This window comes from Lepisosteus oculatus, chromosome 14 (assembly GCF_040954835.1).
Source record: "Lepisosteus oculatus isolate fLepOcu1 chromosome 14, fLepOcu1.hap2, whole genome shotgun sequence".
In the NCBI taxonomy this organism is placed as follows: Eukaryota; Metazoa; Chordata; class Actinopteri; order Semionotiformes; family Lepisosteidae; genus Lepisosteus; species Lepisosteus oculatus.
The window spans coordinates 58,674,451-58,700,957 of record NC_090709.1 but is presented as its reverse complement, the minus strand read 5'-3'; the positions used below and the strand labels follow the sequence as shown (position 1 = coordinate 58,700,957).

At 46.9% G+C, this 26,507-nt stretch overlaps 1 protein-coding gene and 6 non-coding genes across 7 annotated transcripts; 2 read left to right on the top strand and 5 right to left on the bottom strand.

Annotated features, from left to right (window-relative positions):
- The first annotated feature begins 810 nt into the window (after nucleotides 1-810).
- trnaw-cca (transfer RNA tryptophan (anticodon CCA)) lies at nucleotides 811-882 on the top strand. The gene has a single exon. It is a non-coding gene; the product is annotated as a tRNA-Trp (tRNA).
- A 5,321-nt stretch (nucleotides 883-6,203) lies between these two features.
- LOC138242968 (zona pellucida sperm-binding protein 3-like) lies at nucleotides 6,204-8,595 on the top strand. The gene is made up of 9 exons (XM_069198443.1): nucleotides 6,204-6,779; nucleotides 6,881-6,996; nucleotides 7,072-7,178; nucleotides 7,256-7,430; nucleotides 7,508-7,625; nucleotides 7,824-7,924; nucleotides 8,002-8,075; nucleotides 8,243-8,425; nucleotides 8,504-8,595. The coding sequence occupies exons 1-9, from the start codon at nucleotides 6,222-6,224 to the stop codon at nucleotides 8,509-8,511; spliced, it is 1,440 nt and encodes a 479-aa protein (XP_069054544.1). The 5' UTR covers nucleotides 6,204-6,221; the 3' UTR covers nucleotides 8,512-8,595.
- Nucleotides 8,596-11,243: 2,648 nt separating this feature from the next.
- trnav-aac (transfer RNA valine (anticodon AAC)) lies at nucleotides 11,244-11,316 on the bottom strand. The gene has a single exon. It is a non-coding gene; the product is annotated as a tRNA-Val (tRNA).
- A 109-nt stretch (nucleotides 11,317-11,425) lies between these two features.
- On the bottom strand, nucleotides 11,426-11,498 carry trnaf-gaa (transfer RNA phenylalanine (anticodon GAA)). The gene has a single exon. It is a non-coding gene; the product is annotated as a tRNA-Phe (tRNA).
- Nucleotides 11,499-22,616: 11,118 nt separating this feature from the next.
- trnad-auc (transfer RNA aspartic acid (anticodon AUC)) lies at nucleotides 22,617-22,689 on the bottom strand. The gene has a single exon. It is a non-coding gene; the product is annotated as a tRNA-Asp (tRNA).
- A 109-nt stretch (nucleotides 22,690-22,798) lies between these two features.
- On the bottom strand, nucleotides 22,799-22,871 carry trnaf-aaa (transfer RNA phenylalanine (anticodon AAA)). Its single transcript has one exon. It is a non-coding gene; the product is annotated as a tRNA-Phe (tRNA).
- A 1,835-nt stretch (nucleotides 22,872-24,706) lies between these two features.
- trnad-guc (transfer RNA aspartic acid (anticodon GUC)) lies at nucleotides 24,707-24,778 on the bottom strand. Its single transcript has one exon. It is a non-coding gene; the product is annotated as a tRNA-Asp (tRNA).
- Nucleotides 24,779-26,507: the final 1,729 nt, after the last annotated feature.

The following is a 26,507-nucleotide window of genomic DNA, read 5'->3' as shown; positions in this document are numbered from 1 at the left end:
GACGCTGTTGATATAGATGGAGAAGAAATGTAAGATGAATTGATGATCTAAGCTAAAATAGCCCTAACACGCCTGCTGTAACAGTGTTTGTATTCATAGCAAGTAATATTCTTTTTCAAACCCGAACGTTCCTTTTGCATTAAGTGTTATGTAACCATTAGCGGTTTCTGTAGCTTCTGAAGAGCGCACTTTTCCAAACTGAAGCCTATAAGAACATTATTCAAGATGCACCATGGCCCAGAATCGTGCATCAGGACAAGGATTAACATCAATTGAAAGTACTCCCAAATAAAAGATTTGACCGAAAAATTGAAAGAGTAGGCAAGTATTAAAACAACGCCATAAGTGCTCGATTTCCAGTCGCTTTCCCGGTTCAGGCTTTGTAAAATGACGTGATCAGTGGAGTCATGCTGCGGTTGTGAGTTCAAGCCTCACCTGGAACAGCCCGGTTTTCTGTCTTGACAGGTAAACAGTGTTTTGTGTTTTTTGCTAAATGGAGAGAGGATTCTGTGTTAATTGTGCTCCTCCTGGGAGAGGTCAAGATGAGACGTTCACGAGGCTGGTGGTAAATATCCTGTCCAGGAATATCGGGACTGTAGGGGGTCAGATCTATAGATGTAGTAAACACATCAGTGGAGACGGTGTGTCTGCTCTCTGTGAGAGAGCCGGGCGGAAAGAATATTCTGTGGTCTAGGAAGAAGAGTCTCTCGTTGGAAGAGCGGCGCTCCTCACAGGAGAGAATAAAAAAAAAATCTTTTTCAGGGACGCTGATTGTTCTCTTTGGGGGAATTAAAAGCACTTGTCGCAAGTGACCTCGTGGCGCAATGGTAGCGCGTCTGACTCCAGATCAGAAGGTTGCGTGTTCAAATCACGTCGAGGTCAGCTGAGGAGTTTGCAGGTGCTGCTGGTGCCGAACCCGGAAATTACACCACGCAGTCGGGTTTTATCTGTACACCACATAGGTAATCTGAACGAAGTAACAGCGCAGTACAGAACACCCAATCAGGAACTTATGCAGCGAATCATCATGAACACGACAAGAGAAAAGGCACACTGCCCATACGTGAAACATCACGCCCGGCTTTAGAGACAGTGACATCAGAGAATGGAAGTTTCAGACCTCCTTCTTGTTACAGGTTCAAGCAAACCTGAAAGTTAGGGAGTGTTTGGTCTCTTTTGTTTGAAAAAGTGTCTGAAGCCTGTAATTATAATTTGCCCTTTTTTAATTGTGGTTGAAATCCACTCCCATGTACCAAGACCTTACAGTATATTCATGTTTACTTAAATGACTAACGCCATTGGACATTAGTTGGTGTTTTTTTTTGTAACGATTTGCTATTTCATGCAGGAAAGAAAGGAACCCAGACCCAACGTTTGCTTTCAGGTGGGGTTCATTTACATAACATACATCTATTTCTGAGGAGCCTGATTTAAATCACACAACCCCGGTAGAAGTCGAATCGACAATCTAATAAACCGAAATCAGACGCGTTATCCATTAAACCACCAGCCCGTCACGTAAATGAATTGCACCATGGTGAGTTCAGCGCCGCTCCTAGTAAAGCCCCACCCCCATCTTAAATTTCTACGTGAGAAACGTGTTTTCTACATTTTTATCAGTTTTTAAAAATCATCACTTTTAAGCAGACAAAGCCTTTATGTGTCGCTCTGAATTTCTAATTGATTTAGAATTCCAAGAAAAAAGCGTTTTGTTCCACAACGGCGTGAAATGATCACGTCTTTCACTCTACTTCTCTCTTGTAGTAAAGCAGACCTTGCTGGGTGAGTGTTTGTTCTGGTAAATTAGGTCACGGATCATGTTAACTCACTTCTGCTAAACACAACATTTCCTTATGCACAACATTTCCTTATGCATGTGTCTTTGTACAGCTGTTATACAAAGGGCTGGTGATCAGGGACGCGCTTCGGATTGTTTCGATGTAAACATAATCTCCGCTAAAAGCCCTCTTGAACTTTGCAGGAAATGTGCGTGAAACCATTTTCACGTGTGGAATTTTATCTTCAGCTGGCTGTAGTTAGAATGCCTTATACACCCGTTCTGTATCCTTAGCAAAAATATTTTAAAATTATAACACAGAGTTGTTGGAGAACTTGACAATCATTATTAAATGAGCACAGTACAAATGAACATTGATATTTTTGTTGTATGTACTTTAATTTAAAAAGATATAAACATAACTGTGCTGATATGGATGTTCATTTGAAGGATTTGAGGAATCTATAAAGGATGTCAGAACAACCAAAGAAACATTTGGGCATCTGCATATTTGTAAAGATTAAAGAGCACCGTAAGTGTGAAGTTTGCACACACGAGAGAAGAAATGAGTTTCAATGCACATCATTAAACTGATGGTGTGCTTATCAGTCATGCATTAAACATGTATAGCAGAGGATGGCTTTGATCCATCAATCTTTGGGTTATGGACCCAGTACGCTTCTACTGCGCCACTCAACTATGTTTAACACAACTGCTTTTGCACCTGAGATGAAAAGTTTCAACGGTAAACGCAGACGTCACTGAGCACTTGGTCTTTTGTAGTACAAATCATCACACGCTGCTCTACATGGGCGTCTTCAAGATCGTTGAGAACCAAAGCTTCTGCCTTCCTGGTTACTGATTCTTTCTTCGTTAATTCCCAAATCTTCAATGAGAATCAGTTAAACGAAAACCAAACACATGTACACACTCGCGTCCTAGCATGAAAGAAAAATGATGGAAGCGTTTGAGAAATAACAAGAGTAGTCTGAACAGCTCCAGCCTATCAACTGCTCTACAAACTGATCGTTATCTCCACACCCAGTTTATAACACTGAAAATGATTCAGGAAGCAAAGCAAAGTTCTAAAAGCAGTGGTTGAAAAGCGTCTAGATACATAAAATGACAATTTCTCAAAAGTAAAATCTTCAGGTTTTTAATATTGTCATCCATATATTTTCATTTTTCTCTTTTTTACATAACACGCTTTCGAGAAATAGACTGTCTTGTAATGAAGGCTGCATTAGAAAATGTGTATCTAAATTAAAATCGGGTTTATGACTTCTGCGTTTTTCAGCTTTCTTAGCGCTTGGGTCTCGATTCAGATATTGCAATGAAAGCAACAGGGGAGTAAGTTTTCCTTTTCTAAATCAAAGGTGATCTGCTCACAAGGAAGTATAAAAACGTCAGCGTTTACTTTTTGAAGACCGCAAATTGTCGAAACACTATTGCTTCATAAGCTAATAAGTAACGTTTCTGAGCACGCATTGTATTACTAATGCTGTTATTAATAAAAAAAAGCTTAACTTCACATAATGGAATTTGGACGGCTCAAAGTAGTCTATTCCTTGTACAACTAACTTGCCCGCTGAGTAGAGTTTTAAGCAACGGCAGCAGATATAGCAGTAATAGCAACAGCGTAGAGTGTCACAACACTCTATGAAAGAATTGCGGCTTCAGATCGTTTTGTTCTGTTGAAGCTGCCTACAGGCTCCGAATTGTTGACATTGGCTGTGATCTTCTTTTTTCAGGTTTCATGAAATTCTTCACATATTTGAAATATTTCATTCGGGTTCGCCCAATACACGGTGCAAACCGTACCTGCAGCAGAATGCTATGGCACATGAAGCCCTTTTGTTTGCCGGTTGTAAGGATTGAGGTGCGTACTACAAATCGAGCAAGCAAAAAGAAAATTAAACAGGAGTCTTTTTTTGGATTGCTAATCCACTGTGCTCTGCTCGTCTAGGTTCAAATCCCATCCTTGTCATAGTTAAGGCCTGAGACGTGTGTGTTTTTTCTAAACGGTGTTTGCATTTGTTTCTTCTTTTACTCCTGTACTAGAGCAGTAATATTTCTAGCGGTGGAAGAACATGGTATCACATGCTGACAGCAGGAACACGTGGCCACAAGCTGCAGTACATTGGTTTTGGAACAGCAATAACTTTCCTGTGGAGACAGGTGCGCCGGTATTAATACAGCGCTTTCGAGCGGAAAGAGTTACAAGAACTGACTTAAACTTACCAGTTATGTTCAATAGCTAAAAACACAAAACCAACCTATTCAGTGTTGAATCTAAATAACAGAAGCCAATGCTGCCATCAAGGGAAAAAAATCCTGAGTTATGTAGTTTTGAGACTACATATCTGACTTTCAGTTTGAAGCGGTACAATGGATTCTAGGTCACATTCGTTCTTGATTCAGGATATATATGAGTGTGCTAATGGTTAGAACTGTTTACATGAGGTACAAACGGTAACATTTTCATTGCGAGAAGAAAGTCAGTCCGTGCGCATTTCTCAGCATGCACATTGTCAGGAAAACTAAACCCACAGTGCCAGCAAACCTTTCGATAGCCTGTAGGTACTGCCATTGCAAATGTAACAGGTTGTTCATACACACAAATGACATCGTTGCTATCTCGTAATTAGGAGATAATTTGGTATTTATTCATTAAGATTTTTTTCCTGGGTGGCAAAAATGCGCTTCCGCAATAAATCATAGACTCTGCTTTCAAAATAGCTGCACCAGGCACTTGGACACAGATAAACACAGGGATTTAAAATTCAGGAATATGAATGGTCAACTGCTTACAGTTGGGTTTTTACGTTTTCTTATTTAGCGATTTGTGTATCAATCTTTTAACAATTCATTAAAATGCTAACAACATGTAAAATAAAAACAACAGCACCGTTAAATGAAGGGGAGACAGGTAGTTTTTTTTTTTTACAATCAGATTCCAATCTCTAATGCTGTGTGTGAGAGCTTAGGTAACTTTCCTTTTCTCACATTTTCTGACAACTATTCCAAAGGGGCACCCTGTCAACTCCTAATACTTTGTATGTTTGATTATTGTCGTTTTATTTAGAAAAAGTTCAATATTGATCATAACTTTAGAAAATTATGATCACGAATAAAAAAAGGGGCTAAAGATGTGAGTTGCTCTTGAATCAGAGCTGGGCGACACGGGCTTCTGTTCTGATATGGTTGTACGAGAAGCAGGAGGAATCTCTTCTCTCCTATGGAGCATGAGCTGAATCAGGAGTGAGACATTTCGTATGCTCGTGCATATGTTAACACATGACCTACATCGTAAAACTAAATTAAAAACTAACATTAAGTTGTCAAAGACATTCATTTATATACAAACAAGACACAGACATAGCAATGGTTCTACATTAACTTGTCCTACACTGATCAGACTAATTGAAATGTATGAAAGCCCGTTTCTGCCAGGGAGTTAAAAAAACGCGCTATGGTATCGCAGAATTCCGACTAAGTAACTCAAAATTGCGACTTGGTAACTCAGAACTCCGACTTTATATCTAAAATGTTCTTTAGCTCAGCTAGCAAGGCCTGGATTCAAGCCAATACAGTGAGGCACGAAGTAGGGTGGGAGCGGCGAGGGCACAAGCCCTAGAACCCGAATCCGTTACAATAACAAAAGCATAGACAATGAAATATGGGCTCTTTCGAAGTCGCAAATGTGAGATATAAAGTCAAAATTCTGAGTTTTTAGGTCGCAATTCTGAGATACCATAGTGCGTTTTTTTTACTCCCTGGCGGAAACGGGCTTCCATTGGTTCTCAGTGCTGCGAAGCAAAAGCAATCTCTGAGAAATCAGACAAATTTTTATCAGAACATGTCAAAAGCTGATCAGTATTTCTTTACTGGAAAACAAAGAAATGCTTGTATTACACATTTTAATATGACATGCAATTACACATGAAAATGAGTAAAATTATTTTCATTGCAGTACGTGTTGATAGAACAACCCCCTCGATAAAAGAAAGTGTGGACGGACGTGTCGCATGTTCCGTACTCTGTCTGACAGCGAGTTTAACACACTGTCCTTGGAAATTAGAAACTAATTGAACAATAAATTAATCTGAGCTAATTTTACACGTGTGGGTGATTTAATTCTGTCGAAATTACGTGGAACTCCTCCGCTGGGGTCAGATAAACACGGGAAAGTGTTCAGGCGGCTTCACGGAGTCCCGCCTCTGACTGGAAGCAGGTTCTAATTAGACGCTGAGAACAATCCGGGTCTCTGTGTGTAATTGATTGTGTTGATTGAGCGGTAGTGCGACCATGTGTGTGGTAGCATAGTCCTACTAGTATAAAAACCTAGTCACCGCGTTCACACTTTATGCTCTCTTGCTTCAACACAGTTTGGTGGTTTATGTGTCTTACTTCTGTAGCAGTTTAGCGGGACGACAATTTGGCAATGCGCTCGTTTCTCTTTGTGCTGTGCCTGTGCGCAGGGGCCGGGCTCCCCGCACTGATCTCCGCCGGGCCGGCTGGCTGGGACTCTCGGGAATTAGCGCTCCAGGCCGACCTCCCGGCTCCTGAAGACGCAGCCCAGTCGGAGGACTTGAACCTGGCAGATGCGCCCTCCGAAGACCTGTCTGCAAGCGAGAACGACTCGCAGTCCTTGGCTCCCGACTTTCGCCGCCTTCCCGTGTCCAGAGACGCGTACTCGCCCTACTTCGACAAGGAGAAGATGAAGCCCGAAGCCGGCAGCCGGCCCTTACCCGCCTACATCAAGAGCGTCCTGTTTCCTCCCCAGCGAGGGCGGCAGCCGGCTCGCCCGGCCATCGGGGGCACCCGAGGAGTGGCTGTGTGGTGCGACTCCAGCAGGATGTACGTGAGGGTCAGTCGGCTCCTGTTCGGCTTCAGCTGTCGGCCATCGGAGGTGACCTTGGGCAACTGCAGCGTCAGCCGAACCACACGCAGTTACTTCTACTTCATCTACGGGCTTCACGAGTGCGGCACCGAGCGATCGGTAAGCGGGTCTTCATCTACAGGCAGTGTATCGATGTGAGCTGTAGGGCCAGTGTCGGGGTTGCCTTTCCTGGGAATATCCCTTCCTCCGTGACCCTGCAGGTTGTCCAGGGCCGCCTGGTGTACTCCAATACTCTCCGCTATGCCCCGCCCTCCTCCAGTGCACCTGTGCATCGCTTCATTCCCTTCTCTGTGCCGGTCAAGTGCTCCTACAACAGGTAGGCAGGGCTCTGCTGCTGCTGAGAAGCCACTGAGAAAGTGTCCAGAAGTCCCTCATCCCCTCTGTCCTGCAGGTTCCACTACTCCTACAAGGTTGGCTATGTCCCCACGTGGGCCAGGAGAAGGACCTTCTTCAAGGACCTGAAGAACAAACACAGCTTTGTGCTGCTCACCACCAACTGTAAGCTCCTTGAGCGAGTGGCTTCACCTGCCTGCAGGGGGTGCTGTGTGCAGGTGTAATGCTGCCTCTCTCTCCAGCCCACTGGGTCCGGCTCTCTCCCAAGGATGAGTACTTCCTGGGTCAGCCCATGTACTTCCAGGCCACTGCCTACTTTGCCACAGCGGAGCAGAGGCTGTACATCCACTCGTGTTATGTAACGGGGAAACCAGACCAGCACTCCCAGCCCCGTTTCCCCGTGATCGACAACTTGGGGTACGGCCCCTTCTGGGAGGGGAGGTGGGCAGGAGCCCTGAGAGCCTGCAGGGGTTCATCCTTGTCCTTGTCCCCAGGTGCATGGTGGACAGCAAGGCAGATGGCTGCCTGTCCAGGTTTGTCCCCTCCAAGCAGAAGGATGTGCTCCGCTTCACAATTGATGCCTTCCTCTTCCAGAAAAAGCTGTCCAGGAAGGTACTGCTCTCAAAGGCTGCTCAGCCTTCTCGCTCTACTGATCCATTGTCTGCTTTCACAGCCATGATCTAGATGTGAACCAGACTGTGGCAGCTGTAGTGCCTAGAGCTGCCAGCTTGCCTTCACTGATGGCAGAAGGTCCTTCTCTGTCCCTCTATTGGCCTTGATCCCTTAATGCTGTGCCTTTCCCTCTTGCAGCATGAAGTGACTGAGCTGTACATGCACTGTGTCATGGCTGTGGCTCCTGCTAAAGCAACACCAGGGACCAAGTCCTGCACCTACAACAGGGAGGCTAAGAGGTACTTCTGCAAGGACCCTGCTGAGGGTGCTCTGGGACATGCCAGGTTTAGGCCTCACCTGTCCTCCTCTCTTCCAGGTGGGAGGAGCTGTATGGTGACCATGAGGTCTGTGCCTGCTGTGAGTCCAGGTGTGCTGGCAGTCGGAATGAAGGTGGGTCTGGTTCTCTATCCCTTGTGGATGCATCTCTGCTCAAGAGACAACCATGCTTGGACAACTGAGGAATGATCCCGTGCTGGACAAAGGGACTGTTTAGATGAGTAGACTGTGGGTCTCTGGGTATAGCGGATCCCTCACTCCTGGGTGTTGCTTGTCCACAGGTACCAGGAGCCTGGTGACCAGTAGTCGGGTGGCTGTGGCACCAGTAGAAGCTCCTCTGGATGTGGGAGCTGACTGGACTGAGGATGAGGAAGGAGACCCTCAGAGCTCCAGTGAAGATGCTGAGAGCACCAGTGAGGATGTGGAGGGAGCAGAGGACTTTGGAGATGTTGGCCAGTGGACAGGTAGGGTCTGGCAGGAAGAGCTCCTGTAGGGGTGGTGTCCTGCAGTGTAGCTGGATTGTTCTCCTTCTTCCTCCACAGGTGCCTGAATGAAGGCTCCAGCCTGGCCCTTGTGACTCTCCTGCCTCCACTTGCCTTGTAATGGCAACATCTCAATAAAGCTGTGAAAGACCCTTCTGCCTGCCCTTGTTTCTTTATGGTTTATAGGTTTGAATGGGGTGGAGGAATTCAAGGGAAGTATTTGTGGGGGTTCCCCTTTCAAGAATGCTTCCCATATTGCTGCCAATGAGGACTGAAAATGGCTGGAGTAATAAAGCATTGTAGTGGGGGAAGATGGCCGCTCTATTCCTTGGGCAGGGCAGTGTGCCTTTTTTTTACTGGGGGAGAGACAGAGGTGTTCAATATACTGGAAATCCTCCCGTTTCTGAGAGGGGTAGTGCTTATGGAGTGTGAGTTGCTACTGTTGTGCCCAGTAAGAGTGAGATCTGGTGTCCCATTCTAGGCTGCACAAACTGACTAAAAGAAACACAAGGAAGGAATTGTCAACAGGGGCTTGGTGTAAAGTAGGCCTTCCCTTCCTTAGCAGAGGAACAATTCTGGTGCGCAAACATCAGTGAATAAAGGTACAGTTAGAATCTTGGAGGTCTTGTCTTATGGGTGTTGATTTCACAGTATTGGACAGTTATGGGAAGTATTAGGATTGAGACAGGAGATCCCAGTACTTGACTGGCAAGACAGGTGTTCACAACCACCTCTATCAGCAGCACAGACTGTGTAGATTGAGACTGAACGCTTACTACACAAAGCCTCTCCCCTGTTTCAGTGTCCCATGTCATGATTTTCAAGTGAATCCTAGTCTACCTTTGTGACTACCTATAACTTGCACAAATCCTGCTGGCCCACAAAGGCTGTCAATTTTTAGCCCTACTGCAGTGCCCTATTAAAGCTTCAAGGATTTAGGATAAACTATTTTATATAATGGTTCCAAAGGTGGCTTCGCAAAGTACTTGTCTTAATTACAATAAGAATACACAGGACAAAACAATTCCAATAGACAGAGGAGACCATGGATGGTGGTACTAAGGAAAGTAGAAGCAGAGGGGTAAAGAATGGAACCAGTTCAGTAAAGGCTCTTCTACAGAAGAAGGTGTTGAGTCTGAATTTGAAGGAGTTTAGGGAAGGTGACTCTGCTATCCTTGGGCAGAGAGTTCCAGAGCTTGGGGGCATAACAGGAGAAGGCCTTGTCACTCATACAGTGTAGATGGGCGTGGGGGACAGTTAGGAGACCAGAATAAGAAGAGCGAAGGTTCTGAGGTGGGGAGTAGGGTGATAATAGATCAAACTGCTACTGAGGTGCAACTGAAATGTGACGGCATGTTCTACAATTTATGCAAGAAAGGGTAATGTTAGGCTTTTATAGACCGTTGGTACAACAGCAGTGCTCAAGGATTCATTTCTAATATTGAGGACAATGGGTTATATACCCATCGTTCTTACCAAAGGATCAGAGACCTTTTGCTATATAAAGACTCCTTTCCACCACTAATTTATACAGGTTTGGTTCATTTGGGTTTTATCAGTTAAACATTTCAGTGAAGTCATTGTCCTGCTCGCGGCCGAGCCCGACACATTGTACCGTCTGGTTTCTGTCGCTGGGCGCTCACCCTGCGGTCCATATGGGTCCTAATGCCCCAGTATATGGTAGTGGCAATTTCCCTAAGGAAACAAATACTCCACATTAGTCTGAATGCCACATTCTTCATTGGTCCCATTACATCACAGAAAAACAAAACTACTCACTCTTTAATCTCGTCTAATCCAAGACGCACCGAATATCACAGTCTTCTTTTAACACGCGTGCTGTGATTCCTCTATGTAGCAGAAATGACAACCGAGGAGCCGAGAGATTATTTCAGCATTTCGCGTCTGAACGGAAAACACAAACGACCAACTTGGAATGACTTGCTTTTGACGCTTTTCAAAGCCTTCTTTGTGCACGACGACTGCGCCACCAAGCAAACTACATAAATATGAGAAAACACGCAAGAGAGTTGTCACTCAGAGTGTCAAAGGGTCGATGTATACTGGGGATCAGTTGAAATGCAACGTCAGGATGAATTATGTCATACGAAGAGAGCACAGCCCTTTCCGCCCTGCTGCGTGTGTCTCGGTAACTCGCTGTGATCGTATAGTGGTCAGTACTTTGCGTTGTGGCCGCAACAACCCCGGTTCGAATTCGGATCACGGCAGATTAGGGGCGTCTGCTTTTCTACTCGCACGAATGAAGGCAAAAAAAAGCCAATCGATGTGAACGAACGGCGCTTTACAGAGGAGTACTGCCTGACTGATCGTTCATGAACGACAGAGGCCACTCCGACCTCTTCTCGGTTTTCTTCAATGACTTACTAAGGATCTTCTTCACATTCGCCCATGCAGGGGAAGCCAGTTACACCAAAGCAAACACAGGAAAGTGCATTTCAAGCAGAGACCAGGAGGGACTTGTTTACACCGAGAGTGGGCGGAGAATGGAACAATGCGCCCAGCCCTGTTGCTGGAGCCGATTCTTGATGAGCTCTTGGGCTCACTAAGAGGCCCCCGCTGGATGCTAATCTTTCTGTTGTTCTTGCAGGTCCTGCGCTGCTTTTGAGCCGACAGAGCTCGTCCTGGTTTGCCGGCACAGCCCAATTGCAAATGATCGGCTCCGCGTACAGAAGGAACGTGCGTTTGGTACAAGAGTGCACAAAGGCACCGGAAATACATTGGGAACAAATGACCAGTCGCTGAAGACCTCTGTGAAGTACAGGAGCGTGCAAAACGAGGCTGTTTCCACCCGGTCTCGAACCGGGGACCTTTCGCGTGTTAGGCGAACGTGATAGCCGCTACACTACGGAAACCTGCAGGGACTGCTGCTGGTGTCTCGCTTGCGTTTCGGGCTGAGAAAGGGACGCGTCACTTTAGGCAGGGGGCGCTGGAGAGAGGAACAAAGGGCGCGATGAAACAAAATGCCAAAACCCGGGATCGAACCAGGGACCTTTAGATCTTCAGTCTAACACTCTCCCAACTGAGCTATTTCGGCGGTGCGCAAAGCCCACAGCCACCTGCTCCAGCCTTCCTGTGTTGTGGCATGAGCGCACCAAGAGTAGCGGGAGAGTGTTGCAGGAACGTCACTCAGAAGGAAAGCCACCCAGCTGCGCCCTCTGAGCTCTGTCCAGCGCATCTTCCTCGCATGGACTCCTGCCTGCGACGGGCAGGAAACAATTAGCAAGAACAGAACGACACCCCATGGGTGTCTCATGACCGCACCTTAGGTTGTGACACGTGCAGGTGTGAGGGGTTGCCGGGCTACTTTGGAGCAGAGCTTGGGCGGAGGGGGGGCGGGAAAGCAGACAAAGAGGTGACACCTCAAGGTCTGCACGATCACAGCTCTCCGCCGCCCCAGGCTTCCGCTCGATAAGCTACTGGACACACCCGCCCCTCCTCACACAGACCGTGGAAAAGCCCCCGAGTGGGAGGGCTCGCTCTTCCTCCCAGGAGCTCTTGGACACGACGCCCAGACAGGGCGCGGGGAGCTGCCGCCTGCAAACACGACTCCAGGCAGGACTCCACTCCGCAGGAGCCGCAGAGCAGAGGAGATGAGGGCAGCTTAGCTCCTGTGCAGAGACCTGAGCTGTTGTTGCTGTGGATGCTGTCTTTTCTGCACTCGGGGTAGGAGTGAATGTTGAGTTGCCCTTAGAAATGAAGCAGAGCACTTCAACGGCACGGGTGTGTGTGTGTGTGCGCCCTGCTGATTCTGGGAGACAGATCGAACCTGGGCTAAAAGAGAGGGGGCTTAGCCCTCTTCCATTTGCTAGTTCAAAGTTGTACAACCCCTTTGTATCTGCTAGGCGGCGCAGTCGTCGTGCACAAAGAACACTTTGAAAAGCGTCAAAGGCAAGTCATTCCGAGTTGGTCGTTTGTGTTTTCCGTTCAGACGCGAAATGCTGACATGATCTCTCGGCTCCTCGGTTGTCATTTCTGCTCCGTAAAGGAATCACAGCACGCGTCGGCTTCCAGCATGCTGGGTCGGGACACGATGCTGGGGGTTGGAGAGAGCGATGTCTTCCTCGTTAGTATAGTGGCAAGTATCCCCGCCTGTCATGCGGGAGACCAGGGTTCGATTCCCTGACGGGCAGTAGCTTTTCTTTCACCTCCTTAGAGAAATGACTGCCTTTCACTTCTCTGTTTTCTTTCACAGCGTCGTGCACCTTTTCATTGCTCTCGCTTTCAGAGCCTCCGCACGGCACACGACTCGACATCAGGAAGCACATTGAAGTGAAAGCAGGAAGCGCTGCGACATGCACTGTGCAGATCCCGCCACACTAAGAGGTGAGTGGGTCTGTTCGATGCACAAAGAACGCTTTGAGAAGCGTCAAAGGCAAGTCATTCCGAGTTGGTCGTTTGTGTTTTCCGTTCAGACGCGAAATGCTGAAATGATCTCTCGGCTCCTCGGTTGTCATTTCTGCTCCGTAAAGGAATCACAGCACGCGTCGGCTTCCAGCACGGTGGGTCGGGACACGATGCCGGGGGTCGGAGAGAGCGATGTCTTCCTCGTTAGTATAGGACCTGTCACCTGTCCCCACCTGTCACGCGGGAGACTGGGGTGCATCAGGACGCGCCTTGAAGTGAAAGCAGGATGCGCTGTGACATGCACTGTGCAGATCCCGCCACACTAAGAGGTGGGTCCAGTGGGTCTGTTCGATCACAGCGCTAGGCGAATCCCCAATCCCCTTTTGTGCGTGGCGACAAAAGAAGTCTGTTCCCGCCTGGTTTCAAACCGGGAACCTTTCACGTGTGAGGTGCACGTGAAAACCACTACACTACGGAAAGGTGGTAAGAAGGTGTCCAGCGGCCCAGCGTGATTCAGCTGCTTCCAGTGCCTTTATTGGAGTGCGCTGATGGACCGTGCTCTCTCTCCAGAGACCAGCACGCCTGTCATGGACGGAGCAGGAAAGGCGGCGCCACATTCTACAGCCCTCTCCACGCAATCGACGAAATCGGGCTACTGAAGTGGAGAAAATCGCCTCTCCAGAAAGTGCAAATATCATCTTGGAGAATATAAATCCTATTGCCAAAGGTCAGCCCTGTCTACCAGAGTAACCCTCCCATCTCCTGCAGCGATGATCAGCTCGTCTCACACGTGAGAAGTTTCAGCTGGAAACAAGCGCCCCCTCTTCTCGCACGTTTTGCACGTTCGAGTAGTTTAATGCGGCTCCTTCGTACACGGTGCTGATCTTTTGGAAAGCAGGAGGCAAAACTGACACGTCCCCATACCGGGAATCGAACCCGGGCCGCCTGGGTGAAAACCTTTAATCTTAACCGCTAGACCGGAGCAAGCAACCGGGCATCATGCAAGCAAACTACATAAATATGAGAAAACACGCAAGAGAGTTGTCACTCAGTGTCGAAGGGTCGATGTATACTGGGGCTCAGTTGAAATGCAACGTCAGGACTTTCCCGAATTATGTCACACGAAGAGAGCACAGCCTTTTCCGCCCTGCCACGTGTGTATCAGAAACTCGCCGTGATCGTATAGGGGTCAGTACTTTACGTTGTGGCCGTCCTGATGTACCCCGGTCTCCCGCGTGACAGGTGGGGATACTCGCCACTATACTAACGAAAAAGACATCGCTCTCTGCTTAGTGTGCAAAACACTTACTTGCAGCATTGTGGGTGCTGTGGTTTAAATGCTATTGGTTTGTGAACAGAATACCCCTATCCCAGAGCATTGTGGCACATTAAATTTAACGCACGAGAAAAAGAGATTCAGAACGCAAAGCTGTGTCAGTGTTCTGTGTAAACAATCGGTTTGAACATCACGGGAGCTGTTTTTAATAAGCTGCTGAGTAAAGATTATTGAAGCACTTACAAGTTCTTTTCAGAACAAAGGACAAGTGGAGAAGCAATTAACAAACAAGCATTAGCTTTATTCGCTTACAACAACACAAAACCAAACACAGGATTTACACACACATGAGGAGACTGACGGAACACGTACACACATTTAGGGTGGTAATTACCTAACAATACACTATACTTTTACAGGACTACACAGGGCACTAGAATTACTAGGACATTATTTACAGAGGTAGGGTCAGCCGCTGGTCATCGTGCTGACCCTCAGACTCTCCCCGGCTACCACTCCCAGCATGCCCAGCGGTACTACGAGCGCCTAGGGGCGATTCCTCCTCACCACCAGGCGAGGGCGTTACAATATGGACTCCCAGGAGGCTCCCATACTTCGGATTCTTGCGTTCTTATCAGAACATACTGATGCGCAAACATATTCATTACCATATTTCAAAGCATTGGAATAATATATGTCGTACACCAACACAAAAACAGGAAGACAAGTATCACAGCTACTATAATCGGTGTTAGTAACTTAAAGAAAAACATTCCCCCTGGCCCAAACAGTGATTCTAACCAGGAGAGAAATGGGTGAGGCTGTAGAATGAGGCATTAAAGCACATACATAACAAGATGCATTAAATTTCTTTAACTTTACAGTATGATTTATAAGTTTATACTCATATCCCCCTCATTATCAGTTTCATTCAGCCAGTTTGTATACAAAGAGGCTTCGCATTTAGATTCTTCCTCTTTCTGGGTGGTGACAGGCTTCCACATAAAAAGGAAAAAGGCTGGGCACATCAGTCCCAAGCATGTGATCCCCATCTATCCCTGTGGAGACATCACTCCTGCGCGTTGCTCAGTTCGTTTGTGACCTTTTTACAGTGGGAAGCATGAATTCAGGGCACCCTTTCCGTGACTTTCACAGCAGTCGCAGTGGTCAGCAGCCTTGCTACGGCCCCCTCCACCTGAGTGAACACCACTTCTTTTTCCTGAAGTCTTTCACCAGAAGAGTAATAACTCTTAGAAAAATCTACACATTGTTCCACTGCCTCAGCTGTGCCATTTTGCAGAACAATTCTAGCTGAAGTTGTAAAATTTCTCATTGGCCCGTTCCTGCAAAACATCTTATTATGAACAAACAAATCATAATAATAATGTGCATCTAGAGGAATCACTCCCAAGGGTAACCCCCCCTTAAAACTATATTGTTCTACCCATCAGGTTCTGCCACTAGATAAGAGAACCTTTCCCATGAAATCATTTTTTGACCTTCATGATCCCTTCAGGGCGTACAATAAGCACAGAAGCAGCAGCTTTAGTCCACATGTTTTTCAAGCAGGATATTAACAGTATGATCATAACGAATAATACCAGACACACAAATATGTATTGAACCAGAGACCCTCTCCAGGTTCCTAGCACAGACTGTAGCCATGCACCAATGCCCCAATTATCTGGATTATAATTATGATATATATTTTTCTTCATCATAGATGTGCTTTGCTAAGTCATTCATTTGCTAATAATTGTCTAGAATACAAGTACTGTTTAGTCTTTGCTCACCTAAACAGCTGTCTATCACCCTAATAGAGAATGGCCTAAAACTGTGATTATAGCGAGGAGCATACAGTTATTTCCATTCTAATACATCTGAGTTACACTCAGACTAAAAGCAGGGCTATTTACCCATGCCAGTAAACCTAAATCATCACCTCTATCAAAGGGGATTACTCCCATGAGCATCTTTTATAGCAATACAATCCCAACATGAGCTCCGATTATTATTTGTGGCTGACTGATAAAGTATTGATTCCATATCCCCATTTTATCAAAGTAAAACTCATTACACTTAACAGGTACACTGTCATCCCCCCTCAGGAAGCTCAACAAACACAGAAACAGTTACAATATAATAATTAATGTTCACTCAGTCTCTGGTGCAGTGGTTCGGTGTCGGCGCAATGCGTAGATCCAGTGATCTCATCCTGTCACTCAGATGGCAGAGTCGGTAGTCAGTTGCACTTGATATGGTCCTTCCCAGCAGGGTTGCAACATCTGGCAGGGTATATCTTCCTCACCTACACCCCACTCGCCAGGTATCAGGTCGTGTCTTCCCTCTACTGGAGGTCTCCAAGCGTCCAGCACCTTTTCACCAGCCCCGTGCACCACTTCAATTAACAACCTACAATACTACAATAGAGAATTAGCAAATTCAACAATCCATTAGCCAAATTCATCCCTCTAGGAAGTTTCGTTGATTGGCCTGTGATGATATCAAACAGGCTCTATTACACAGTTCTGTTTGATCCAGCCCGCATCCCATGGTGTTCCTTCAGTCTGATGTCTAGTCAATCTTTTCTGTTCCTTCATTCCACTGTTCTGGCAGACTGAGGGTGATCTCAGTCCATCTCACCCCGAATAATCCAGCCACAGCCTGTCCCTTGATCATAATACATGCGGTAGGGCAGTGCCCACCAAGGGCTTATCTCCATCATCAAGTGTTTGGTAGACACAGAGGCAGTGACAGCAACCCACTGGGAAAACAGATTATAAGAGCCAAGGTTGTAAACATTTGGTACTGCATGAAAGGTTTCTCAGGAGCAGGCCTTTTGAGCTGTAGCACCTGCACCTGAACTGTAGTTGAGTTCCTTTGATAAGCATCACATTGAGATGCCACATAAGTGGCTACTGCTTCAAACACGGTCCCCACCCAGGTTTGGGTAACCAGCACACCATTTGACTCACACCCAGGTGTCCGACACAGTGCATTAGTCGAGCTACAAAGGGCATTAGGCTGTGAGGGCATGCAGAGCGTCCAGTGTGCTGGCAGCACCACACTCTTTTCTAACCATGTCCTTTTCTCTGCTTTAGAGGCCTCAGCCTGAATATCCTGTAGCTGTCCCCTTTTCACCAACAGAGGTCTCACAGGGGTCTCAGACTGCTGTTCTACCAGGACTGTGCACCTGACAGCTACATCTGCAAAGTTGTTCCCTCGAGTTACTGGAAACATTTCTTTATTATGTGATTTATACTTTACCACAGCTACTTCAGTCAGTAGCTGCAAAGCTTCTAACAGTTCAGAGACAAACCCAGCATTCTTGACTGGAGTCCCTTCCATGTTGGGGAAATCCCTATTCCTTCACTGCCATCCAAAATTGTGGCATACACCAAATGTATATATACAGTCTATATAAATTGCTACAATTTTCCATTTAGCATATTTAAAAGTTTCAATTAAATATTTTCATTCGGTCTGCTAGTTCTACACCAGATTATTCACAGTTTATACAGCCAGGCAGGTAGTGTCACGACTATAGTCCCCCCTCCTTAAGGGTGCTCCAGCCCTTTCACTAAAGACTTCATTCCCTGCACCTGTTTCCCATTCCCTGCCCACCTTAAAAGCCAGGCGCTGATGCTCTTCCGGGCTGTGCATCTGATTTCCATATCGTGCGAGTCCAGGACCAGGAAGCGCCTGGTCCCGTTAAGGTTTTAACCCCTGTTCCTTGTCCCTGTCCGCCGGTTCCGACCCGGTCTTCGTGGTTTTTAATTCTTGTTCTGATGGATCTCCTGGTTTTGGACTTACTCGTGTGTTTTGGATTTTCCCTAAGGATTACTCTTGGATTGTTCGCCTCGGCCACACCTCCCCCGTGCACCAGCGCACCTTGGACACGCCCCCCTGTCTTCAGCCCCGTTTTCCTGCATGACGTTTCCCCAGTGTTCCCCCACTTCGTCGGATTGTGTCGTCCGCATAGGGTCCGGAAAGAACTGTTCGTTACAGGTAGCCTGCACAACACATAAACACGGCCCCTTGGCCACCGCATCAAGGGGTCCTGAATAATAATAACCCACCAGACGATGCCTATCTCCATGCTCCTGCACCAGCACAACGGCTCACAACCCATTTCTTTCACTTACATACAGATTACATACAGATGATCCGTCTGAGGGAATCCAGTCCAGGGCCAGTGCCTGCAAGAAAGCTTGTTTCAAAACATCAAAAATGGTTTCTGCTGCAGGGGTCAAGGCAATTTTGTCTTTAGACTGCACTACCCCCCTTAAACCAATACATCACTAGACAAGCTCGTTCTGAGAAGGCATTCACCCTGGCTTTATCATGTAGTTGGTTTTATACTCCTTTTTTTTCCTCTCAAGATCCAATACTTGGAGTAGCCCGGCCTTATGGATTCCGTAATTAGGTAAAACAATCACAATATCACATAACTCTATTGAGTTAGTTTACATAAATGCTATTTCATGCAGTAATTCCTTATAAAATGCTGCAGTCGGGGCCTAAAATAGGTCTGGGGTGTCCCCCACCCACATCAGTAGTTGAAACTGTACATATTTTCCCAAGCAGACTGTGACAGCTTATATTTGCTTTAAACACAACCCTTGCACCCCTTCTCCTGTAGCCTCCTGTTACCCGTTAGAAAACTTTATATCACATCTTTATGCTGTTTTAGTCTAAAAACAGGACAGCTGTGCTCCTGTGTCCCCCAGTTACTGCACACTGTAAGATTATTTCAATCCTGAGATAAATTTAGGAAGGCTACAGAGGGGTTTACTAGATTAAAACTGTTAGTTCACACATGGCTCTCGTTTCAGCTTCTGACATGGTCTTTAATTGTGAAATCAAGCCTCTTTCTTCCAATTTCTCCAAAAAACACATTTTTTTTTAGTAACTGCACACCAGCTTATTAGTAGTTTTGTCTTTGAGGTTTTATATCTCGGTATAACATTAAAGTCGCACAATAATTTCGAAAACCTTGGGAGTCTTTTTACCTCCCATTTGCAGCGCTCGCACTTCTGCATGCATGCTTCGCGAGTTATTAATTCAAATCTGTCTCCGCTGTCCGTAATATCAGGAAAGCATAGTTGTACATTCTTGGCAACATCAGGTTTTAACCCACTCAAGTAAATTTGTTTTATTACTGTGGAAGTATCTTCATTCACTTCCTTTTCAACGGCTAACCCCGAGTATACTATCCATAAAGCTATAAACCTTTCTGTAAAATCTGAAAACATCCTCACTTCCTTCTGCTGACATGCTGTTACTTTTCTCTAACCAGTTTTCGGTAGGTAATGCTCTTTCAAAAATCTCCACACTAATTCCCACCCTTCTCCCAGATTCTCTCTCAAGGCGTTCTATTTCTTCTTTTGCTTTTTCTTTTTCTACATATACAACTTCGTTTCGTTCAGCCATTGCTTTTAGCTTTTCCATCAGGGATTTTTCCGTCTCATCTATGATATTCTGTTGAATTCTCAAATATTCCTCTAAATATTTTTATCCAAAGGTTCATACACTTTTTTACATTCCTGTTCAGCCTAAATTCCGTCTGACAGTCAATATTTCTTTTAAATTTCACTTTGGATTAATCAAACTTTTTTTTTCCCTTCACACCTAACCATTTTCACGTCTCCCACGCGCCCCGCGGAACCCCCCAGTCGAGACAAACTGACAAACTATCACAATTCGGGAACACGGACCAGGTTCCAAATCCTGGCTTTAAACACACAGTTGAATCGAGTTACCATTTTCGGCTCTTCTGCGAGTACAGTTCTAGTTACTACCTTCAGCCGTACTGCAGTCGTGTACCAGGATGCAACACCTGGATTTTTTCGCACGGGCAGGGCGAGATGCTATTCCTTCAGCAATCCCTCCTTTTCTACCCCACCTTCACAAAACAGGCATCTAAGACACATACACCATTAACTCATTTTTCTGTTGTACTCGCTTCAGCTTCAGGAAAACCCTGAACCCACCACAGCAACATCGAGAGGACAAGGGACTTTTTAGAAAAGAGGAGTCCTTACCTCTTTTTAGAAGCGGCCGCCTAACTTTTCCTCTCCATGTCCGTGTGGTTTAATTTAGATGGATACTTCTTCATCATTTGGGTCACGTATCCGCCAATCTGCCTCCTCCTTTTTAGAGGACGTTATAAACCTTTAGGAACAATATGATCTAGCAACAAGGTTATGTCACTGTAATTAGGCTTAAGACAATCAAGAACAAGGCGCTTGCCTTTCTTCTAAATTCTTTACGATCATCAGGCAATTTAGGAAAAGACTTAACTAATGCAAATAATTCAATAGGAGACCAATGTCAATGTACATATGCTGGAGTTCCTTCTGGACCTGGAAAAGTGCACATTGGCATTTCACAAACAAGTGGCTCCGGACCGCTTTCTAATTTCGGTGGAGACTTTTTCTTTTTAGTACGCATGGCCATGACTTTAGCTACAGCTTGCTGTTCTTTAGTTTCAAGACTAGTCTTATTTGAAGCTTCCCATTATTTCTGTGATTCCTCTTTCCATTACATAAGTTTTCCAATTCAATTTGTTTCCTTTCTTCTCCTTCTCTTCTAAGTTTCCCCTTCTTCAGGAAACTTCTTTTTCCTAATTCAACTTTCCTCTGTCCGTTCTGATTCACTTACAAAATCCTTCATAGTTATGGGCCCCTAATTATCATTTATAAATTATGTGCAAGTTCCCTTACACCTATTACCCTAGCTTTACAGTTCATGAACATAATTTTTTTTTTTACTCTAACCCAGGCTATAATTGTTTCTCTGAATTTGTCGTACATGTACTTTTGCTGGACTGCTCGGTCCCATTTTCGTCTCTGAATTTTAATTTCCCATTTTTACCGATCGGTGCCTTACTTAGAACCTTATCACATTAACTATTCCGCAGAGCAAAAACCACACGTCTGTGTTAAGATAAGTTCTTTATATGAGTCCCAGACTCATCAAACCCGCGTGAGAACACCCCTGTGGCTCGCTTCTCAAACTATTAATTTTAAAGGATCACTTACTGACGTCAGACAGCTGCCAATTCTCCAGACGCGTCTCTGGAAGGATAAACAGTTTTTCCTCCGAGGTTCGTCCAATTTGCTAAAATTATCCGGGTCCGGATGGAGTTTCAGCAGCCGTTCGTGTTCAGGTTTGTGATCCCGGACGAGCCCCCAAATTGTCATGGAAATATAACTATCAAGGAAGCCACAAGAGAGAGTTCTCACCTGAGTAAGGTCTTTATTTCAATATTGCAATATTGGGAGCCCTGCTGCCACTTCGCAAAGTGCAACCAGAGACTCAATTTGTTACAAGCAGTACAGGGTTTTTATAAGACGTTGCGCTGTAAAAAAGTTCAGCACTTGGTCCCTTCTAAAACTTCCCCTTTCTCTAAGAGAAAACAGATTACATCATAGAGCGAGAGAAGAAAAACTAGATTTGTTATTCAAAGCTTATCAGTTACTTTCAGCTAATTCTAATGACCCAGACAGCATATATTGTTTTGGTACATTGTCTTCTAAACTAACCTAAACAGTGTACTTTGTTGACGAACTGTTTTCTAAAATTCTGCACGCACTGTAGCACAGCAGTTACATCCTTGAAATATATTATCTAAAAGCACCAATATATTTTTTCAAAGCTCTCTACATTTTTAAGAATCAATTTACTTATTAGATTTCCACTTCACCGGCATCATGCAAGCAAACTACATAAATATGAGAAAACACGCAAGAGAGTTGTCACTCAGAGTGTCGAAGGGTCGATGTATACTGGGGCTCAGTTGAAATGCAATGTCAGGACTTTTCCGAATTATGTCACACGAAGAGAGCACAGCCCTTTCCGCCCTGCCGCGTGTGTCTCGGTAACTCGCTGTGATTGTATAATGGTCAGTACTTTGCGTTGTGGCTGCAACAACCCCGGTTTGAATCTGGGTCACGGCAGAAAAGGGGCGTCTGCTTTTACTACTCGCACGAATGAAGGCAAAAAAAAGCCAATCGATGTGAACGAACGGCGCTTTACAGAGGAGTACTGCCTGACTGGATCGTTGATGAACGACAGAGGCCACTCCGACCTCTTCCCGGTTTTCTTCAATGACTTACTAAGGATCTTCACATTCGCCCATGCAGGGGAAGCCAGTTACACCAAAGCAAACGCAGGAAAGTGCATTTCAAGCAGAGACCAGGAGGGACTTGTTTACACCGAGAGTGGGCGGAGAATGGAACAATGCGCCCAGCCCTGCTGCTGGAGCCGATTCTTGATGAGCTCTTGGGCTCACTAAGAGGCCCCCGCTGGATGCTAATCTTTCTGTTGTTCTTGCAGGTCCTGCGCTGCTTTTGAGCCGACAGAGCTCGTCCTGGTCTGTCGGCACAGCCCAATTGCAAATGATCGGCTCCGTGTACAGAAGGAACGTGCGTTTGGTACAAGAGTGCACAAAGGCACCGGAAATACATTGGGAACAAATGACCGGTCGCTCAAGACTTCTGTGAAGTACAGGAGCGTGCAAAACAAGGCTGTTTCCACCCGGTCTCGAAACGGGGACCTTTCGCGTGATAGGCGAACGTGATAGCCGCTACACTACGGAAACCTGCAGGGACTGCTGCTGGTGTCTCTCTTGCGTTTCGGGCTGAGAAAGGGACGCGTCACTTTGGGCAGGGGACGCTGGAGAGAGGAACAAAGGGCGCGATGAAACAAAATGCCGAAACCCGGGATCGAATCAGGGACCTTTCGATCTTTAATCTAAAGCTCTCCCAACTGAGCTACTTCGGCGGTGCGCAGAGCCCACAGCCACCTGCTCCAGCCTTCCTGTGTTGCGGCATGAGCGCACCAAGAGTAGCGGGAGAGTGTTGCAAGAACGTCACTCAGAAGGAAAGACACCCAGGTGTGCCCTCTGAGCTCTGTCCAGCGCATCTTCCTCGCATGGACTCCTGCCTGCGACGGGCAGGGAACAATTAGCAAGAACAGAACGACACCCCACGGGTGTCTAATGACCACACCTTAGGTTGTGACACGTGCAGGTGTGAGGGGTTGCCGGGCTACTTTGGAGCAGAGCTTGGGCGGAGGGGGGGCGGGAAAGCAGACAAAGAGGTGACACCTCAAGGTCTGCACGATCACAGCTCTCATTCGCCCCAGGCTTCCGCTCGATAAGCTACTGGACACACCCGCCCCTCCTCACACAGACCGTGGAAAAGCCCCCGAGTGGGAGGGCTCTCTCTTCCTCCCAGGAGCTCTTGGACACGACGCACAGACAGGGCGCGGGGAGCCACCGCCTGCAAACACGGCTCCAGGCAGGACTCCGCTCCGCAGGAGCCGCAGAGCAGAGGAGATGGGGGCAGCTTAGCTCCTGTGCAGAGACCTGAGCTGTTGTTGCTGCGGACGCTGTCTTTTCTGCACTCGGGGTAGGACATCTGGAAGCACATTGAAGCGCTGCGACATGCACTGTACAGATCCCACCACTACTGGGCCCGATTGCCCCGGATCGAAACCGGGCGGAAACAGGCCCGTTTCGTTTGTTGCCACCCACACTGTTTGGGGATTCGCCTAGCGCTGTGATCGAACAGACCCACTCACCTCTGAGTGTGGCGGGATCTGCACAGTGGATGTCATAGCGGATCCTGCTTTCACTTCAATGCGCGTCCTGATGTACCCTGGTCTCCCGCGTGACAGGTGGGGATACTTGCCACTATACTAACGAGGAAGACATCGCTCTCTGCTTAGTGTGTAAAACACTTACTTGCAGCATTGTGGGTGCTGTGGTTTAAATGCTATTGGTTTGTGAACAGAATACCCCTATCCCAGTGCATTGTGCCACATTAAATAAAAGCACGAGAAAAAGAGATTCAGAACGCAAAGCTGTGTCAGTGTTCTGTGTAAAAAATCGGTTTGAACATCATGGGAGCTGTTTTTAATAAACTGCTGAGTAAAGAATATTTTAATCTTCCTGCTGTCAGTAGTATTGTGCATATAGTTGACTCTTACCTGAATGAAAACAGGACGTAAAGGAAGGGTTTCAGAATTCAGACAAAGCTTTATTCCCGTGCTTACAGTCTGAGTAATTGGAGACTGCGCTCTTATGCTTCCTATGGTCATATATGGGTTTTTCGCATGAAGCCGTATTGAACAGTATTTCTCGCGTTGTGAACTTGTGTATACAGCGGTCCCCAGGGTTCCAGTTAGTGCGTAATTACGCATCGATGAAAAACCGGAGGTTTAAAAAAAGATAATTAGCTCACTGATACTTTGATGTAGAGGCTGTGGAAAGACCACGTCGTGGTCTTTAAAATGCATTTGGTTTGAAGGCGTTCTGTGCTTCCGTTGCGAAGATATGGACAAAAGAATATTCGAGCTTGGTCCAAAAAATGTAATATAAACGAAAAAGTAAAGGCTGAGAAAGCATTCACAATGTATTTTATGCACAAAGCAAGTATTCTCGCGATTCTAAGAGGTTTCGTGTAAACGCTACAGGCGTGGCAAAATCGTTTTCGAACTTCAAGCTAACTTTACCCCGGTCAGACAGCGAGAGCAATGAAAAGGTGCACGACGCTGTGAAAGAAAACAGAGAAGTGAAAGGCAGTCATTTCTCTAAGGAGGTGAAAGAAAAGCTACTCCCCGTCGGGGAATCGAACCCCGGTCTCCCGCGTGACAGGCGGGGATACTTGCCACTATACTAACGAGGAAAACATCGCACGCGCCGACCCCCGGCATCGTGTCCCGACCCAGCGTGCTGGAAGCCGACGCGTACTGTGATCCCTTTACGGAGCAGAAATGACAACCGAGGAGCCGAGAGATCATTTCAGCATTTCGCGTCTGAACGGAAAACACAAACGACCAACTCGGAATGACTTGCCTTTGACGCTTTTCAAAGCGTTCTTTGTGCACGACGACTGCGCCGCTTAGCAGATACAAATGGGTTGTACAACTTTGAACTGGCAAATGGAAGAGGACTAAGCCCCCTCTCCTTTAGCCCAGGTTCGATCTGTCTCCCAGAATCACCAGGGCGCACACACACACACCCGTGCCGTTGAAGTGCTCTGCTTCATTTCTAAGGGCAACTTAACATTCACTCCTACCCCGTGAAAAGAAAAGACAGCGTCCGCAGCAACAACAGCTCAAGTCTCTGCACAGGGGCTAAGCAGCCCCCATCTCCTCCGCTCTGTGGCTCCTGCGGAGCGGAGTCCTGCCTGGAGCTGTGTTTGCAGGCGGCGGCTCCCCGCGCTCTGTCTGTGCATCGTGTCCAAGAGGTCCTGGGAGGAAGAGAGAGCCCTCCCACTCGGGGGCTTTTCCACGGTCTGTGTGAGGAGGGGCAGGTGTGTCCAGTAGCTTATCGAGCGGAAGCCTGGGGTGGCGGAGAGCTGGAGGGTGGGTGTCAGGGCCATACGACACTTCTTTACGCAGGGAGTGGCAGGGGTGGGATGTCAGGGCCTGACGATACTGCTTAACGCAGATAGTGGCACGAGTGGGATGGCAGGGCCATACGACAGTGCTTAACGCAGGGAGTGCAGGGGGTGGAATGTCAGAGCTTGACGTCACTGCTTTATGCAGAGAGTGGCACGAGTGGGATGTCAGGGCCATACGACAGTGCTTTATGCAGAAAGTGGTGGGGGACGGATGTCAGGGTCGTACGACAATTCTTTACCCAGAGAGTGGCAAGGGTGGGATGTCAGTGCCATACGACATTGCTTTACGCAGAGAGTGGTGGGGGACGGATGTCAGGGTCGTACGACAATTCTTTACCCAGAGAGTGGCAAGGGTGGGATGTTAGGGCCTGACGACACTCCATTATGCAGAGAATGAAGGGGTGGGTGTTAGGTCCATAGGACATTTCTTTATGCAGAGAGTGGTGGGGGTGGGATGTCAGAGCCTGACAACAGTGCTTTACGCAGAGAGTGGAGGGGAAGGTATGTCAGGGCCTGACAACACTGCTTAACGCAGAGAGTGGAGGGTGGGTGTCAGCGCCATACGACACTTCTTAACGTAGAGAGTAGCAGGGTGGGTGTCATGGCCATACGACACTGCTTTACACAGTGAGTGGCGAGGGTGGGATGTCAGGGTAGTACGACACTTCTTTACGTAGAGAGTGGCGGGGATTGGATGTCAGGGCCTATTGACACTGCTTAATGCAGAGAGTGGAGGGTGGGTGTCAGGGCCATACGACACTTCTTTACGCAGAGAGTGGAGGGGGTGGGATGTCAGGTCTTGACGATACTGCTTTATGCAGAGAGTGGAGGGGTGGATGTCAGGGCCATACGATACTTCTTTACGCAGAGAGTGGCAGGGGTGGGATGTCAGGGCCTGACGATACTGCTTTACGCAGAGAGTGGCGGGGTTGGATGTCAGGGCCATACGACACTGTTTACGCAGAGAGCAGAGGAGGTGGGATGTCGGCGCCATACGATACTTTTTTAC